The sequence below is a fragment of the Podarcis cretensis genome, assembly GCF_951804945.1.
Source record: "Podarcis cretensis genome assembly, chromosome: 6".
NCBI lineage: Eukaryota > Metazoa > Chordata > Lepidosauria > Squamata > Lacertidae > Podarcis > Podarcis cretensis.
In genome coordinates this window covers 68,071,845-68,091,566 of record NC_137175.1, presented here as the reverse complement: position 1 = coordinate 68,091,566, position 19,722 = coordinate 68,071,845, and the positions used below count along the sequence as shown (strand labels likewise).

Sequence of the window (19,722 nt, the reverse complement as noted above, 5' to 3'; positions counted from 1 at the left end):
GGCATAGGCAAACTCGGCCCTCCAGATGTTTTGGAAATACAATTCCCATCATCCTTGACCTCTGGTTCTGTTAGCTAGGGAGCATGGGAGTTGTAGTCCCAAAACATCTGGGGGGCCGAGTTTGCCTATGCCTGATATAGATAGATGATAGATGATAGATAGATAGATAGATAGATAGATAGATAGATGATAGATATAGACAGACAGACAGACAGATATAGGTAAAGGTAAAGGGCTGACCATTAGGTTCAGTCGTGGCCGACTCTGGGGTTGCGGCTCTCATCTTGATTTATTGGCTGAGGGAGCCAGCGTACAGCTTCCGGGTCATGTGGCCAGCATGACTAAACTGCTTCTGGTGAACCAGAGCAGCGCACAGAAACGCTGTTTACCTTCACGCTGGAGCTGTACCTATTTATCTACTTTCACTTTGACGTGCTTTCGAACTGCTAGGTTGGCAGGAGCAGGGACCGAGCCACAGGAGCTCACCCCGTCACAGGGATTCGAACTGCCGACCTTCTGATCGACAAGTCCTAGGCTCTGTGGTTTAACCCACAGCGCCACCCGCGTCCCTATTAGATAGATATAGATACCTGCAAAATCGATTGATTTACTTGCAGTATTTTATGTCACCCTTCATAAATAATCCAGAGCAGATTACAACAGTAAGAATATGAATCAAACAATAGAACAAGCGATAAAATATCAAAAACAAAGTGAACACAATAAAATGCAGCAGAATCACAATAAATGAGACAATCCCTCAATGACTTGGTAACAATGACCAAAAAAATGCTGGGGTAAACAGGTTTTCAGAAGGTGCTGAAAATTCTGGAGATTTGGCTTTTGGGTGTGAGTGGCAGGCAGGAAGATATTTCTGCAGATTAGGCACCACAGCAGAAAAGCCCTGTTGTGACAGATTTGGCAGGTGATGCTTAAGACAGGACTGGCATGCAGGGATAACTCCAAAAGCCCTTCCACAAGACAAGCTTGTGCCAACAGTGTCCCTGCAGTTCTTCCCCATCACAGAAGCCCCCATTACACAAGTCATCCCCCACTGCACTATGTCAGAGCACAAATATTTCAGGACATACTTTTGCCCAGAAGATAGTTCTCCCTGCTTTAAATCCTTCTAAAACTGTCATGCAATCACCTTATTTTCAAATAATATTTCCCTGAGCTCAGTTCAGTTGCTTGCTGTACAATGCTAAAGTTTCTTTAAAAAATAATAATTAAGAATTGTTGAGCAATAACTAAATGGAAGTTACTTCTCTGCAAGCCAGACTCTTTTCACCCACTAGATCAACATTATTCTTTCTTTCCTGTTTCCTTAAATTTCTCACACAAATATTCTAATTAAATGAGTCCTACATTATGGTTCCAGTTCCTCTCTTGCTTGAGATGCTTTAGCTGCCAAGTATGAAGTAGTAGCTTGTAAAGACCTGATGATTCTTTTTTTCTCAACCTTCTGGCTGTAGCTGATAATACCCTAATTGTTGCAGGAAACTATTGCAGTGGCAAGCAGATGTTACATTAGTTAGATAAGCTATATAACCCTTTCAAGTACAATGCCAAAAAAAAGGAAGAAGTGAAAATGGACTGTTTTATACCCTGTTCATGAAAATTTAGGATCCAAGTTGTGGGCTTTTTGCCATACATTATTTTTCTAGAAATCCAATAGTCTTATGACTATGACATTCCCAAGCCTTACAGTTCATACCGTTTGTTGATTGATATGTGCCAGTTCATATATGCAATTTAACCTACACAGGTGTAGTCAAACATACCTTTGATGTCCATGTGTAAATATCATATATATGTATGAGAGTTGGAAACCCAATGCCAATTGTGGGCTCCTAACATTTACACATACATAATAAAATTGGTGTTACACACAATCCCCTGGTATAGTCATAAATGTAAAGTGCCCTTAAGTGGACTTTTGTAAATGTTAAGATGGTGGCTTTGATGGAGCCTACAAGTGAAATTCATTGAGTATTCATACTTTCAAAATCTGCAGAAATATTTATCAGATGAATGGCTCTGACAAAGAGTCTTCACAAAGATTTTTAAGCAAGTCTGAAACTTACATAAAATTATTACTTCACCCATAGCCAACATAAGAAATCACCTTTTTAAAATCAATAGGAGTTACTCCATAATATTATATATGTTTACAATGAAAGGGGTAGGAAACTGTGGCCTTTTAGATTTTGGACACCAACTCCAATCAGGTCCAGCCAGTATGGCCAATGGCCAGAGATGACATAAATTTGAAGTCCATCAACATATGGGGAACATTGGGTATTCTTGGATGACAGAGTTAAACATGCTAACTATGCAATCCAGTGCAGAAGCAAGTGCTACTGAGTTCAATGAAACTTACCGAGGTAAGTGTGTGGGATCACAGCCCTAACTGTATACTTCATTGCAGTATACTTTTATATTGAAAAAAGGTATATAGATGTCACTTTACTCTGAAAGCAGAGTTCATCTCAGAAATGTTAGCAAGAGCTATCCGGGCCACTTTAGTATGCATCCTGAGTGACTCAAGAGAAATGCTGTCCGTTTATACTAGTGAAGAACTGATGAATCACTAGCCCTGGCATAGCATGGAAAGTTTTTCTGAGATTTTGAAGACTCATTTTCCCAAGGGTTTTTCAAATAAATGACATTGTTGCCTTGAAACAAACCTCACCACTTTTTCCAACTCTGAGCAGAGAAACTAAACGCGAATTAATGGCAAAACTTTATAGTTCTGAGCCAACCAATGCAGAGTGCCACTCTACATGTTCCCAGAAGTTCCAAGATTATTTTCACCCAATAGCTATTTTAGAATGCAAAATAACCACAGAAATATACTGATATATTTTCCCCAAAGGTGGGAAATCATTTCTAAAGACAAACTTCTAACAATATTTTATGAATATGCATATCTATACCTACAGAAAGAGCATCAGAACAGCTCTACACTATATGGAGCCTTATCAGTTATCTAGGATAGACAAAGAATTACAAAACCCAGACTACCTATATTTGGAATGGAAAGATACATACTTCTGTAAATGAATGAAAATCTTTAAAAAGTCTCCAAATGTAAGATAAAAGGCACATGTCTATGTGTCTTTTTTTTTTCTAGAGAGAAAGAAGCATTTTTAAAGGCTTATTTTTAAATATGTGTGGTGGTATTTCATCAACACAGACCTGAAATTAATAGACCTAACATTACATTGGCTATAATGCTATGCATCAACTTACATGGAATTCAACAACAGTTACGATTTGTCTACCAAGCATATACATTGACTGAAGACTTACAGTCATGATCAGCCCCCTTTCCTGGAAATATTTGACCAATGGAACCGTGTTCTGCTTGAAATTCGTTAGGCGTCTCTGCGTAGCTTTGAGGTTATCGTCGGGTCTCCCCTGCTGCTCTGCACGCTTCATTAACCGCTCTTTCAGCCGCTGATTTGAACAGGACAAAAACACCACCAAATCTGGGGTGCAGATCTGTGGAGATAATATGCCAAATGAATTAAATATTAAAATGAGTAGACTGGTTCACATTAGCTTCTGGAGAGTCATTGTTTCATTTCTGTGAGGAAAGGACAAAAAGAACTGAGCATGTCTAAGAACTAGTTGTGAACCCTGAAAACCTCAGTATTTTCTCACGTGAAAGTATGCTGTTGCTGTCTGCTACTTATAACATTCTTAACTGGAGTCATTCCCCTCAGCAATTCCAAGTATTTAAGACTTATAAATTAGTACTGTTTTCCCAGTAGTGATGTACGGAAGTGAAAGCTGGACGATAAAGAAGGCTGATCGCCGAAGAATTGATGCTTTTGAATTCTGGTGCTGGAGGAGACTCTTGAGAGTCCCATGGACTGCAAGAAGATCCAACCTCTCCATTCTGAAGGATCAGCCCTGAGTGCTCACTGGAAGGACAGATCCTGAAGCTGAGACTCCAATACTTTGGCCACCTCATGAGAAGAGAAGACTCCCTGGAAAAGACCCTGATGTTGGGAAAGGTGGAGGGCACAAGGAGAAGGGGACGACAGAGGACGAGATGGTTGGACAGTGTTCTCGAAGCTACCAACATGAGTTTGACCAAACAGCGGGAGGCAGTGGAAGACAGGAGTGCCTGGCATGCTTTGGTCCATGGGGTCATGAAGAGTCAGACACGACTAAATGACTAAACAACAACAACAACAAAAATTAGTACTGTAGGATATACAGTGGGAGCAAGGAGACAGAAGAGTGTCTTTTTCTCTCTCTGCCCCACACCCATAGTGTACTGCTATAACATGGCAGAAAATTCCAGATCTGTAACTTCTTTATATATATAAAAAGAAGTTAATTTTCTAATGCAATTTCTTCCTTTTTTCAACTTAAGAGCTTTTTTCCTCATGTAAATTCAGTGCCAGCTGGTAAGGAAACCATAGGACATTATACCACTTGTTGCCTATGCACACACAAATTAATATTCACCGTGACCTGCACCCAAGGAAGAGGTAGATCGGAACACCCATAAAGCTTCAGAAATGTGATCTTGTCACTTAAACAAAAAGGCATCCATCACTGACTATGACACTCCTGTTCTCAATAATAAAGTTTCTTCATAGCTGACATAAACAACCCTAATTTAACTGTTATTCTTTTACCAGCATAATTGTTGTGTTAAAGTCTTAAGACAGATATTTACTTTTCACTGTATGGTGGGAGTAATTATTTTCTTTGAAACTATTAATATGGCAGCTGTCGCACATAATTTGCCTGATGGTTAAAGGGTACATGGCAGGGGACAGGACAACCTAGTTAACTACATAATTAAAACATCCTGAACTGTCCTCCTCCCCCAATTTAGTTCACATTGTTTAATTGGGAAGATGAGGATATGGCACAGAGGATGTCCTATGGAGAGAAACATCATTTGGAAAGGAAGTGTTTAAAAAGGGGGTGGATTGCTGGCATAAGTTACTTAATATTACAAAGGGGAACACATTCAGAATTGACGTGTACAATTAACTCAATAGAAGTTTGTATCACATTTACACTGCCTCCTCGTGCAGCCTTATTCCCTGTCTACAGCTTATATATACCAGCCTGCGTAAATTTATACAGCTTGGTGTGTGAGTGTGTATACATATACACATTCATTCCCTCTATTTTATGCTTGTAACAGAATGCCTGGAGGCATGAAACAACCCAAACTCTTATATTGTATATATATTTTTGAAACATTTTTTGTACTTCTGCAGATCTTGGGGAGTTTACTGATACCTTCCTCTTGTGGAATGGATGGGAATGTTTTGGCTACATAAGTAGCACCTGAACACAGGAAAGAGAAGTTTGACCAGAAACTTATGGAAGTTTATAAATATTGTTGGTTTCTTCAGGCTTGATTTTGACCTACAGAGTCTCATGCAGTTCAGGACCCCAATATCTCAAGGACTACTTCTCCCCACATGAACCAACCTGGACCTAAGGTTCTGCATCTTCACCTTCTCTGAGGAGGTACAGAGGGTGGCTCCCCTAGAAGAGGACTTCTAGGTTGTGACTTCCCAGTTTTGGAATACCATCCTCAGGGAGGTGTGCCTGGCATGAACAGTATCTTTTTAGCTGCCAGGTTAAAATATTTGTATCTACCCAGGCCTATGGAGTTTAATTATCTGCCTATTTTTAGTAGAGTGGGGTTGAACTAGATTTGCTGTGCACAGTAGTGTGAGCATTTTAGGTTGTTCTTATTATTGTTTTATATCTATTTTTAATCTTTGCTTTTGTAAGTTGCTTCGAGTTCATTTTTAAAGCAACAAATAAAAATATTTATAGATAAATAAAATAAATAAAATCTATCCTACTGTTTCTTATGAAATACTCCATTTTGATTAATTTTTCCTAAAACCAACTTTAATCCAAATTGAGAAAAAGAATGACCTTGCTGTGTTTAAGCCAGTAATGTGTACACAGCCCTAATTAGACATAACAAAGCACTTCAAAAAATGGGCATCCTGCAGTTTCAGATTAATTAACAGTATGTGTGGGTTCCTATCATTATATACCAGGAACAGTAACAGCACAGAAGCCAACACAGAACCAATACAGAAGGGAATCAAAGGAATTAGTAAACAAGCCTTTAGTAAACATCTTTGATCCTAAGATTCAATCCAGAAAGGGCCCCTCTGGACATGTGTGTTTTCGTGGATGCATTCTGCAACTTGTCACTGATGTACTAATAGTGCATTAGTGGTGGGTGGATTCAGGACCATCTACACATCAAGCCACCTTGTTAGAAAGGGGAGGCTCTGAGAATGAAAATAGATTTTAAATATGGAATGTCAAAAGGCTTGGTTAGGTTATCTTCTTGGCTGCAGGGCCAGCTGACAGGTACTCAGTAACTCAAGACAAAACTGGCCTAGAATGGCCGCTCACTGCTTCCACAGGGGTTGGGTGATGGTTGCGTCCCCTCGTGCTCCACCTTCATCCTTGGCAGCCAGAACATGTTTGCACCCAGCAGGATTAAGGGGCGTTCTTCCCGCCAAAGAGGGCAGCTTCAAACAGTCCAATAAGAGGTCACAATCAGAAGGAGTGCCACAATGTTTTATTGTGCTTTTAATTCTGTTGGGAGCCGCCCAGATGGGTGGGGTATAAATAAATTATTATTATTATTACTGAATGGCCAAACATTGTGACAACACAATATGAGATGCCTGCCCAAGAAGTTTCTCATCTGTGTCCATTACAGGAGAACAGGTCACACAACCATTGTTACAGCCTTATTTATGTGTGGTAGGTCTGACAGAACTCCTATTTACTCTCCACACTCCATATCTAGCCACACTCCATATCTATCCTGTTGTTTCTTAAGAAATAATGGGTTTTGATGCCCCTTTCCCCAAACCAGTTTTGATCCAAACTGAGAAAAAGGAACAACCCAGCTGCATTTTATGCTGGTAATGGATACACAGCCTTATTCTGGTTGCAATAGTGTAATGCGCAACTTTCCAAATCGTGTGTGTCTCCATGAATTATACCTGCAAAGTGTTAATTCTGTTCGAAACGATGCAGAAATGTGTATTTTGAGATAGCTAACATTTGATTTTCATTCACAGGCTTGAGCTGGAGAATCTTAAATCCTATGAAAAGGTGATTCAATTAGTATAATATAAAGCTGGTAACTCCCAAAATAAATATAACCTATGTTACAGACCATCATAAAACTTGGGATTCTTTGACACATTTTCACTTCCTTCAGTTGTGAAAGGAACAATAATTCCCTAGGGAGCTGAACAAGAAAGTTGTCACGGCTCATGATTCATCCAAATCCATTAATGTTTGTTAAGCACTTTCAGAGTATCATCGATTCATGCCCTATTGAATATAAAGTATTCATGGGACGTTAAGAAGAACTGTTTTAATCTGATTTGACTGCTTTTTGTGACCCTTTCCCCCTTCAATCATGTCCTTTGTTCTCAGTTTAGCAGGCAAAATCAATGGGAATTCTTAATAATTTTTGTACAGCAGGCCTAAAGCTTACTTTGATAACGCATACAGGAAAACCTCTGAGAACAGTACGGAGAATAAACAGCAGGGCATTGCATTCTTGAGTAGAAACCATCAAGACAAAACTTGCTGTGTATTTATTTTTGTGTGACACAGACTGATAGATGAATAGGAACGAATAGGAAATAAGACACTTGGACATCACACAAAGCTGTTAAGGTGTTTTTAGAACCTGTATAAAACTGAAGTTTGGTGCATATGCTACATAATAGTGCTAATATTCTCTGGAGAAGGGGCAGGCTGCATGGACTGCAGCAAAAGGGGTAGGGTTGTTGTTGTTTTTAACATAGATTTTGGCTCCTCCCCTGTGCCCCCAATCCAGATCCTCCACCACCCCACACCTGCACTTTGCATTGGGGGGAAAGCTTCCAATTGTCCCCCAGTGTGAATTGTAGGAGTGGGGCCCCAATCAAGCTTGAAGCCACTTCAAGTTGAAAGTGTTAATTCCCCTATCTTTATTTAGGTCAACCCCACTGCACTGGCAAGTTTTGAAAACAATGGCCTGCACACAAGGCAAACTATCCTGCTCTGGTTCTGTGAAGGCACGCATGGGGCAAAGCAGGGTGTTGCTCACAGCACTACTAATGACTTGCTATAAGGCTTCTATGCCCTGCCCCTTTTGAAGAACTGGAAATTCTTAAAGGGCCAACCAACGCTCGGGCACTTCTGTGCCCCATGGCCCTTTGCACTGTTGGACTAGAGTTGCAGTTCCTGGGACTCAGAACAATGCATCCAAGACAGCCTTGGCTTTGGTTTGATGGGTCTCAGACCTGCCAGCCTCAGGTTCAGTGGACCCCTGATCACCAGCAACAGGCTCAGATCAGGAAATTCATTCCTGGTCACTCCAGAGTCTTGACACAAGCAACATTATTAATATAGTTTGGATTTAAACTATTTGTAAGCTGGAATTGTTTTAGTGACTTGGCTGCTTCTCAAGTAACCTATGCACATTAAGAAAAAAAATCTGCATAGGAAGGAAGTAGTGATAAGGTCAGCCATGTTTCCTGAATCTGTATATAGATAGGCTGCTACCTATCTAGAGTAGGAGTTTTTAGATACATTTTGTATCCCACTCTTGCTTTATAACTGCAATTTGCACTTCAGACTTTTTATTTATTTTACAAATAACATGCATTAGTGTGAGGTGCCCTGGGGATAGTTATGTTGACAAACAGCACAGCAAACAATAAGAAAATAATTGTAACAATAAAATACTACAAAAGGTCAAAAGAAGTAAAATAGCAGATAAAACTAGCAGCAATAAATGGTCTTCCAAAGAACAATTAAAAGGCCCGGCATTTTTATATATGAAAAAGATGTTCAGATTGATAATTTTGCTGCTTATTTGACAGGGTAGTCCTTATTTTTCACAGGACCATACAGCTGGGTTGGGGAAGCTGTGAATGTTGTAGCCAAACTTCCAAAAGCCCAGCTACCATGGTCAGTTCTGGTCAGGGATGATGTAAATTGTATCCAGCAAAATCTGGAGGGCCACAGGTTGCCCTTCAATGCTGCAGGTCATGTAGGCTGCTATATTGCTGCAAGGCAGGGCCCTGCATTCACCATCCCACCACAGATTAACCCACTGTGGTACAGGACCAAAGATATGCATGCTGCAGAAAGGCACCTGCAGAGATGCTGTTCCAAAATGACTCTTTGCCATCAAGCTAAAATAGAACTGAATTAAGACTCCTTCTTTTAGATGCCACAACTGCAAATTCTTTTTAAAAAGAAAGGCTATGCTTGCAATGCCCACATGGTAGCTTCACATTTACACAAAAATGAATGGCACAAAACATTTTCCATACATAGCCCTACAGATGTATAACCTGTACATTATTCTCAGATCACAGTACATCCATAGTGAATTGCTGTGCTCCACCTTGAGAGAGGTATGTCCTTGAAGTCCTCACTATGCCTTAGCTAGCATAAATAAAAGAAAGCACACTTTGTGTGTGGCAAAAGATGGAACTCCATTTCTTTCTTTCTTAGTTTTCTGTTTTACCTCTGCATTTGAGATATCATTGCCCTTTCTGGGAAGGAGATTGCTTACAAAGAAGAAATTATAATGACTACCATGCTGTAGTAAATTTCCTTAGGCAAGTATAAATGATCATTTATATTCCTATTCTGCATGTAACAGTGACATTAATGGAGTCACTGCAAAAATTAGAATCTATTTTGTATTCACACAGCACAGGTTACCATTCAACGCACCACTGAATCACTTTTCCCTCCATATATATATAAAGCCCTTCTTAGTCACTGTTTCGTTTTAAAATAAGCTTAATGTCTTCAGTATTTCAAACTGGTGACATTTTCCTTTGGTGAATCAAATGACAATCCAAAGAATGAACAGCTAAAACAATGAAAGGGATAACTATAGCTGTTGGAGCTTCTACATGTTTACAATATGATACACAGTGGGAGACTTGCTAAATGATGCATAGGCAAACTCGGCCCTCCAGATGTTTTGGGACTACAACTCCTATCATCCCTGACCACTGGTTCTGTTAACTAGGAATGATGGGAGTTGTAGTCCCAAAACATCTGGAGGGCCAAATTTGTCTATGCTTGTGCTAAACCTTGAGCCTTGAGCATGGTTGGAAGAATTCAGAAGTGTTTGCTTCAGTTTTTGATTAATCAAAATTTAGTCCTGCACCCAAAGCAGGATAAACTGTGGATAGTATTAGCCATGCTTTAAACAAGCCAACTTCAAACCATGGTTCTGTCTTCCTTCAATTAACCTTAGTTAAGATGAACCACTACTTAGTGTTTTAGACATAGTGCTAAACTATGCTTAATAAAACATGGAGACAGAAGCTTCCAGGCTCCTCCTAATTGCTTATTGTAGTGATACTTAGCAATTATGTAAGTTATATGTTCTATGTGCAACCAATTACTTCTAATTAAACTTTAAAACTCCCACTGGTTTCAAAGCTGGATGAGGAATTTAGAAACAGGTGGATAGCCCACAGCCCTTAATGTAAGCAACTCAGAGAATCTTTATTATAAGCCACCAAGAGAATTACAGGGTGGTATATAAATGTCATTAATGCATAATAAATACATTTTAAGGAAACTACTCCTACTCAGGAAACTACTACTACTCCTATTCAGAAGGGCCAGACCAGAAAAATAATATCCGTTAATAAAATGTGGGGGAATAAAATGACAATCCATCCTCAAAGTGGACATTCTGGTTTATCTTACAAACAAACTGGATCAGTTCATCTTTGCATATACATCGCTGGATTTGATTACTCTGCCCTTGTTAACTGTGAGCTGAATATGTTAATATTTCCAGTGAAAATGATTAATGGAGATGGTGTGAGATCATATGAAAGGTCATGGAAGAGAAGGCAACCAATGACTACTAGTCATGATGGCTACATGTTGTCTCAAATATCAGAGGCAATATGCCTGTGAATACCAGTTGTTGGGGATCATTAGTGGTGGAGCGCTACTACACTCATGCCCCGATTGTGAGAGTCCCACAGATATTTGGTTGGCCAGTTTGGGAACAAACTGCTGGACCTGATGGCCACTGGTCTGATCCAGGACAACTCTTACGTTCAAATCTAGGATGCTTGATCTATGTTAGATCTTTCCAGCCTGGAAGTCAAGACTTGATACTGCAGTCATCAACTGATAAATCAGTTGATATGAATTTGTGAATCCATCCAGACATGGAATATTAAATTCTCTGATTAGCTGCCAACAGGGAAGAGAGAGGCTGATAGCTGTCTTGAATAAATATAAGATGCCATGACTTCCCCTGTTGTTTGCCTACATAACTGGTATTCATTTTATTGTAAATACAGAGTCTTGCCCCAACAGGATATATGGCATGGGGAAAACTCTGCTCATTCCCACTCATGCAGACATATGCCCTAGTCAATGATCCCCTGCATGTGTGGGGTTGTGGTAAAAACTGCCTACTAAGGTTTCCTTGTTCACTACAGTGAATAGAGCAGTCTACATGCATTAAAGAATATAAGCTTGCAGCTGTCTTATGTCATTGAGGTGAACAGGGAAAGTTGCTGATATAGAAACTCCATGTGTTCATAGAAGTGGGAAGGTAATAAAAATAATGTGAGATGATATGTTAGAGTGGTCAAAGCAGCTTGCCTCTCCTCGGGGAGCTGAACTAGGAGATTGGAGTATGCTCTGGCTTGTGGTTTTGTCAATATTTTCTATTACAGTGTTGCCTAGAAAACTGGGCAACAGATTGTTTGTTTCTCCTTATTAGCCCTAAAATTTATCATTTTATAAGTAACTGCTGCTGTTTGGTTTACAATAGGCCCTCTGTCCTTTGCACTCACATTTATATAAGATAACTATAGCAGCAGTAAATAAATTCAAGCCCATTATGATATACAGACTTTTACACTCGTTCCAATGGATGAATGTAACACAGGAATGGGGGTGGGGGGAAATGGAGTAAGAACATTTGAAGAAAAGTGCTATTAAACTATAGTCAGCCCACATCCGCTTGAGAATGCTTGGCTGACATTGAAGAGGGCCTCACTGGAGCAGAGGATGGTATTTAATATGCTAGTCTTGCAGGTGATTCACTGACTTTCAGCTTGGATGACAGGTAAATGTTAAGCCAGACCTCTTTCTCAGCATTTTCCAACATGCATTTCGAATTTAAAGAGCTTCTTAATATTTACTAACTCTCTGAAATGTGTTATGCTGGAGAAGTAAGTGTTTGTTTACCTAATGCTTTTGAAGAAAGGGCAAATCAAAATTCAGTATTTGAGAAATTATATGTTAATCAAAACTGTTCCAAGAATCCAAAGATCTTTTTCAATTAACTAGCTGCTTAGGTGCTCTATAGATATTACAGAAGCATTGTGTGTCACATAATAACATACATGGGGAACATAAAATGCTTTATTTTGCTTTCTGCTGCCTGTTTAGATCTATGGTATTTATTTTTATGCCAGCCTATTTCTGTTTCAGTTTATTAAGATTCATGTTTACTGTTTATTTGCGCACCACTTATCCATGGCACTACCATTAATAAAATAAAAACAGCACTTATTTATATTTGTTTTAATGCTTTACAGATTTTATATTTGTATTTAGGTATGATTATTCAATGTAAGTTTGTTTTTAATTGACTTATAGCTTTGGACATGTCTTCTATGCTTTTACCTGGACACTTTATGGAGATTTTTAAAAATCAAGTGGTTTGTTTGTTTGCTTGCTTGCTTGCTTGCTTGCTTAATAAATGAATTGCTGTTGAAGACTATGCTGCACCTACATTACAAGAGTAAGGTTGATTGCATAGGTGCCTTTCAAAAAAGTCATGTCTGACTGGGATCTGTGAACATGAGGAAGCTGAGGGGAGGTGTCTCAGTCTGAGTGACAAATTACGGAGACAAACAGCTAAGCAGATTGATGAGTTAAGCACATCCTCAACTTTAGCAAAAGGGCAAGGAGACCAAAACAAAGCAATCCTCGAAAACAAATATAATCCAAATACCTTCTTCCAGCGCTTTTATATAGATGTTAAATAGAATAACGTATAAGATGGAACCTTGTGGAGCACCATACATTGAAAAACCCATACTGTATGTTCAACATAAATAATCAAGCACCACATCTGAGGCCTTCCGGGAAGTTAGCAGTCTCTGGTCACCCTAATCCCACCCAGCATGGCAACCATCAAGCTCAAAAGTGATGGGCCTTACACCTTCTATGATTTTGTCAACATCTTTAGGACTTCACAAACTAAAAGCTATTGATAACAGCCGACAAGCAGCTTTGAAAGGTATGTTCAACATGAAATCCAGTTCAAAACAGACACAATCACTTGTTTCACCAAAGTGCTTTGCAAATTCATCACAGTGGGCCACTGAAAGATCTTCCACTTTAATACAAGGAGCAAAGTGTAGAATGCCCATTGCCACTCAGAACAGGTCTGCTAACCAATTCTGCATGGACACAGTGGTGCCAAAGCACCATTGCTGCTATGGTGTGGTTCATAAGATGAGTTCTAATCTATGTTCCATCTGACTCATCACAAGTATTCCTGCACTGTTGGTCTAGCCATCATAAGTAGGAGAGGGTGCTCTGGAGCAATTGTATATTCTCATTCCATAGGTTAGTCAGAATTTGGTAAAACTCCCAGACAATGCACTTTTGAAATGTAACCTTTGCTTGTGTCTTTAACCAAACGTCATATTGGTTGTTTCCGTATCTGGCAATGTGAAATCAATTCAAAACACAGGATTTTCATCACTTGGCTTGCTTTCATATAAATTAATGAAGCATCCTACTGAACAACTGTATTTCTCAAAATGTATTTTGGGGTAGCTTTTGGTCAAGAATATGAAATGTCAGAATTGAATCCCGATGAGCTCAAAATAAGGACAAACTCTGAAGAATCTGTTCTACACATGAATTAGTCATTTTCCCTGCAAAAGCAGCTTGTACAAAGATGTTCTCTAGTCAATATGTCCTGCAGTACAAATCACTTTCAATAACTATTAATCGGCATCTTAAGTGATAAGACAAGCAAGTTTCACAAGACATCTTTTTCAAGCACAATAAAAATTTAATAGCAAAGTAAACTGAGTTAAAGCAAAATTTGAGATCACACAAAAAGCTAATTCAATAAAAGGTGTACTATTACCTAACATGATTGTCTTACAAAAGCTATTGTATGAATGCTGTATTCTAGTTCAGAAGCCCATAATAACCTTGAGGCTGCCTCTCTGTGTGAAAAAAATATGCTGATGAAATTGTGCTCTTCTTAATGAGCACTGAAAATGTGCCATTAAGGAATAACCTTTTCTCTTTGCTTTTAAAATCAGGAATGTATGAAAAATATGATTTGTTAAATAGGATCTTTTTCTTCCCTTCGGAGCCATTTAATTATATAGGAAAGAAAGCGCTGTCATTGTTCGATACATGACAGAATTCTGGTTGTTTTGAACAGCATGGGATCATGATACTACCAAAATGTATGTCAAGAAAACAACCTTTGATCTGCATATAATCAAGCATTTACAAAGAATTTGGGGCAATGCCTACTGATCTGAAAAGAGTAATATTTAGTCTTTCTGGCATTTAGCTTCTTAACAAAAAGAGCTTATCATATTTTTCTTTAAACTTGTTAAGTTGTCTTGAATAACAAATATCTTACTTGGTCCTCAAAGGAAAGAGCCTGAGCAACATCTCTTGGAAATCCATCAATAACAATACCCTCTTCATCAGGAATCTGCATTAATCTCTGCTTTATCTCAGTGATGGTTGTTTCCTTGCAGTGTGAAAAACAAGCACAAGAAGGTTTATTAGTTTGTTAATAGTATATATTAAGAATGCATACAAAAGTCTTGCCAAAGCGAGTAACATGCCATTGCCATGTTTGTACCTGTGGGGCTAACTCTCCAGTGGTAATTATCTTGGCAATCAGGCTCCACTTTCGATTACTACTTGTGTTGTGGATCTTCTTTCTTAACAATTCACCAACAGATATGTACTCAAATCCATAGTGTTCAGCTATTTTCAGACTCTGGGTTCCCTTTCCACTTCCCGGACCACCTATTATTTATAAGAAAAAAGGCAATTATATTTTCTCAGATTCATTACGAACTACACACCACCTGTGCCAGTCTGCCAAAATCTTTCCCAAAGATGTGGAATGTAACATTCTCCAAATTGCTAACTAGCTGCACACTAGGAGATTTCTCAGACTGTGGTCCAATGGAACCCTGGAGTGCCACAATGCAGCCCAAGGGGTTCCACAAAGAAAAAACTTGTTAATGGTGGGAAAGTGCACGAAATGTGTGATTTCAATTGAACCGCAGCCATGGGAATTAAATGCACTACCCAAGCAATAGTCATGAGAATCCCTTTCTTTCTTTCCCTGACTGCTATAACCAAGGGTTAAATCAGAAGCTACTAGGGAGGGTGGCATTTCCTGACATTGCACATCACCTGCAGATAGGGAGAAGGGTGAGACAGAGGGGAGCATTGTACAGGTGTGGCAGTGGAGCCAATCCAATGCACCTGCCCCCTCATCCCTCCCAGTCTCAGTATCTGGTGGAGACACTTGACACTGGAAAGTCAGGTAAGCAAAGCCACTCTACACTGCTATTAAGTTAAATGTGTTGTTCAAGCACCTGTCATGGGGATCCCTCATCCTCCTCTTAGCAACTAACACTGAGCTGCAGCCTCGGGAAAGGGTTAAATATGCTGCTCTTTTAACACTTAAGGCAGAGGTTTTCAACCTTTTTGAGTCCACGGCTCCCTTGACCAACTGCATTCTTTCTGTGGCACCCCTGTGGGGCTCAGGAGCCCAGTTATATCACCTCTTTCCGGCACAGCTGGCAGCATCTCACCCTTTTTCGAACACCTTGTAAAGTGTTCCCTCAGCCTACTCTCCTATCCCTCTCCTTGGGAGTCCTCCAGGCAGCCGCTGCCGTCGCCTCTGATATCTGAGCTGCACCCCCTTGCCCAAAGAGAGGTGCCTCCTCACACTGCCCCACAGGGGGCTTGGAAGCTCCCCCTGGCCAGCCCCAGAAGCCCCCATTCACCTGGGGACCTTGTAGCCGGGCTGCTGCAGTGAACAGCTGTGCATGCCTTTGGGAGGCAGAGATGCAAGAGGGCACCCAATGAGGGAAGGAAGGAAAGAGGGACAGAGGCCAGTGCTGCCTGCAGCACTCCTGACTATCATTCAAGGCACCCCAGGGTGCCACAGCACACTGGTTGAAAACCACTGAGCTAAGGAGAGCTAAGAACTCTTTCTGATGAGAACAGAACCCTTAAGAATGGCAGTCAAAACAAAGGCTTCTCCCATCAGTGGAGACCAGGAGATTGAAAAACTTTCTTGTCAATGGCACTGCTTTTCAAAGTTGCCAGTCCAGCTGTGTCTCCCTTGCTTGCTCTCCAGTTAACCAACTTGCTCCCTTCTCTTTTCAAAGGGAAAGGTTTAAACTGGTGAAACTTTGTGGAGGGAGGGATGCCACACTGCCCCCCATATTTGGGGAGGAAATGCTTTCTCCCTTGAAGGGTTTCCCCAGTTGCAGCCTTGTCCCCTATCAAATAAAAGTGAAACAGCCCATTCTGTTTGGAGCATCAGAAAGAGGTGTGCTATTAGAAAGCACATAGGGTGTAACTATCCCTGGTATCCCAAAGGTTTGGATATGAAGTCTGATAGTTTCTCCTATTTATAGGCTTTTTGGTTATTCTGGAGACGCTGGAGGCACTGCCACTTCTGCCTATTACATCTGGCAGTCCCTGGCACTAATAACAAAACACTTAATCCATTGGCTAAACGGTTAAAAAAAAAAGCCACACTTAATCCAAGAAAACTATTCGTTCTCCTTGCCTTCTTACCTATGACAAGGATGATCTTAGGCCGAGATCTTGCAGGATCAAATACCTCATATTCTTCAATAAGTTCGGCTGTTTCTGAGAGATCCGTGTCACTCTCTATGGAAAACTGGTGGATTGGAGGAAGTCGCTCATACCGTCGGTAAGGAAAGTTGGGATTGTCAGGGAGCACTTCATAATAGTAAAAAGAAAGAAAGAAAAGAAAAAGGAAATATGAAAACCAGAACTCTTCTTACATTTACCGGTAATGAAGATCAAGAATATTTTAACAACACAACTGTTGGCATGAAATTCTGGCTGCCTAAAAAATAATTAAAAATAATAATGAGGGGCTTCTTATTTTTATACAGTTAGGTAATGTTTTCAATCCATCTGTACAGTGGTACCTCGGGTTACATACACTTCAGGTTACATACGCTTCAGGTTACAGACTCCGCTAACCCAGAAATAGTGCTTCAGGTTAGGAGCTTTGCTTCAGGATGACAACAGAAATCGTGCTCCGGCAGCGCGGCAGCAGCAGGAGGCCCCATTCGCTAAAGTGGTCTTCAGGTTAAGAACAGTTTCAGGTTAAGTACGGGCCTCTGGAACCAATTAAGTACTTAACCTGAGGTACCACTGTACTGGAATGCAGTAATGTATGCAGTGGAAGCAAAGGCACTGGCTGCTCTAACATCTCACAGGCAGGCACTGCACGTCATTCAAGCTGTTAGAAAAGTAAATTGTTCCTTTAAGAAAACTTTGGGTGGGATTCAACTAATTTTTTAATAAGAGCCAGTGAAATTAATGGATGTGATTAAGTTAGGTCCGCCGACGCCAACAGGGCTACTCTGAGTAAAATACCACTTTTTACGTTTTCCTCACAGAACCAGTTCCAGCTGGTTGCGGCTGGAATATAAAAATTCCTCATGGCAAACAGTTACGTTGTAGCACTTGAAACAATTATCAGTTTAATTAAAAAAAAAACCTGCCTCCCGGCAAATCAAACCATGAAACAGAACATTCCTCTCAGAAGCCACTCTAGGCCAATCTGTTGCGACAGTAGGAATAGAAACGAGGCAGGCTTCCTGGCCTAGGGAAAAGAAGCATAAAGTAATGGGACCAGCAAAACAGGTGTCAGAAGAATAAGCAGCCAGCAGGCCAAAAGAAGCCGATGGAGGCAGGTGGTTTTGAGAAGCCATTGGACAAGAGGTCCCGAGTGGACCACAGTCTTCCTCGCTGCTGCTGTTGCGGCCTATTGGCTCAGCCTCTCGCCTAGGCCTCAATTCACAGAGAGTGTGCAAGATGAGCAGAGAGTCTTGCTCCTTTTCCTTTTCCTTGTCATAGCTTTCTTGCTTAGAGGAGGTATATGGACAGGCAGAGGCTGCAAAGGAGCATCAGAAGCTGGCCTGGGGAGGCCAGACATTGGCAGTGGGCTCCCTGCTGAGGTGCAGGCTTAGGAGGTGCCCAAAGATGGTGACAAAGAAACACAGGGAGGTAGCTTATATTGAGTCAGACCCCCCCCCCCCCGTCCACACTGACAGCAGGATCTCCATGGCTTCAGACTGAGCAAGGAAAATTTTCTTTGTCCCTGAGCAAAGAAAATTAGGCTATGAGGAGAGGCCCTGAGAGTGATGAACAGAGGGAAAGGAGGAAGCCAGAAGGAGAGCTGACCTAAGGAAAAGTGGAAGAAAGGCCATGTATACACATGCTGTAAATTTAAAGCACATTGTACAATGGTCAGAAAGATGAGCTACATATTGCCAGAGACTGAAGAACTGACAAATGCCACACAATTCGAAACAACTAGCCAAATATTTGGCTGCGGTCTTCCAATACCTAGTTTGTTGTGTTGTGCAAATCCAGCAGACAAATGGAGATTAAATGACAATCACAGATGGTTTATCAAAGCTAAGCAAACTGCCATGACTTCCTAAGGGAATAGGGATAGTGTTCTCTCTAGGGATAAAAAAGAGCTTCCATACTGAAGAGACAGTAAAGCACATGAAGCTACAGGTTACAATTTACTGGACATCACAAAGTTTAAAACTAAGCAACTCTGTGCTTAGTAAGCCCCTGAGAGTGAGTGGTTTCCTGCAAATTAATTCCCTGCTATTTTGGGCTTCCTAGATGGACTTCAAGCAACTGGCACATTAAGGCAATGACCGCTCCCCACTTAAAACGGGGGGCGCCCTTTGCGGGGACGCGTGCAGCCCTGGATCTGGAGTGGCCCCATCAGCATAGGCTTTGCCTTCCCTCAGGTGGGATACCTGGAGGTCCCCGCCTACCCCAGTGAGTTGTCCAATCCCACCTGGGGGAAGCGTTGCCAGGGAAACCAGGCCAGGTAAGGGGAGGGATTACCTGCCCACACAATAGAGGGTGGATCTTACTTGTTAATCCTCACTTGGCTCCAGAGCTTCTCCCACCCTACCCACCCTCAGTTAATGTCTTCTTTTGCAGGTTAACTTTTCTTCATAGGTTTTGCAGGTTAACCTCTCCACAGGTATGCGGGCGCTGCTACGATAAGGTCGCTGTTAAAGGGCCGGAAAGGAATTTCCCTGCATTGGCAGGTTTCGCCTTTCCCGTAGCAAAACGTCACAACTTTGGCGGTATCAGGCCTTGGGCGGAATCCTTTAGTCCATCTTCCTCTTTGCGGCGGCGATACCAGGGTTCCCCGTTAAAGGGGTTTTTGAAGGGAGGCTTTGGCCGTACGCCGAAAGGTCGTCATTGCTCTCCCCTGCGGCGGCGTAACGGGGGCGGCTATCTCTGCTTGAACATATGTTCTCCAGAGCCAGCCCATCCCCCCCCCACACACTGGATAATCCTGATGCTCCCTAG

At 41.0% G+C, this 19,722-nt stretch overlaps 1 protein-coding gene across 2 annotated transcripts in view; it reads right to left on the bottom strand.

Annotated features, from left to right (window-relative positions):
- Positions 1–19,722, bottom strand: part of AK5 (adenylate kinase 5) — an 85,281-nt gene that overhangs the window by 55,608 nt on the left and 9,951 nt on the right. The window contains exons 1-5 of one of the 2 annotated variants that reach the window (XM_079982576.1): positions 17,749–18,367; positions 16,912–17,079; positions 14,945–15,114; positions 14,717–14,830; positions 3,316–3,507 (exon numbers count right to left, since the gene is read on the bottom strand). In XM_079982576.1, coding sequence (XP_079838702.1) covers positions 3,316–3,507; positions 14,717–14,830; positions 14,945–15,114; positions 16,912–17,079; positions 17,749–17,815 — 711 coding nt within the window. In that variant the 5' untranslated portion in view covers positions 17,816–18,367. Of the gene's footprint in view, positions 1–3,315; positions 3,508–14,716; positions 14,831–14,944; positions 15,115–16,911; positions 17,080–17,748; positions 18,368–19,722 lie in introns of those variants that run through there. The other variant, XM_079982575.1, reaches the window with a different exon arrangement.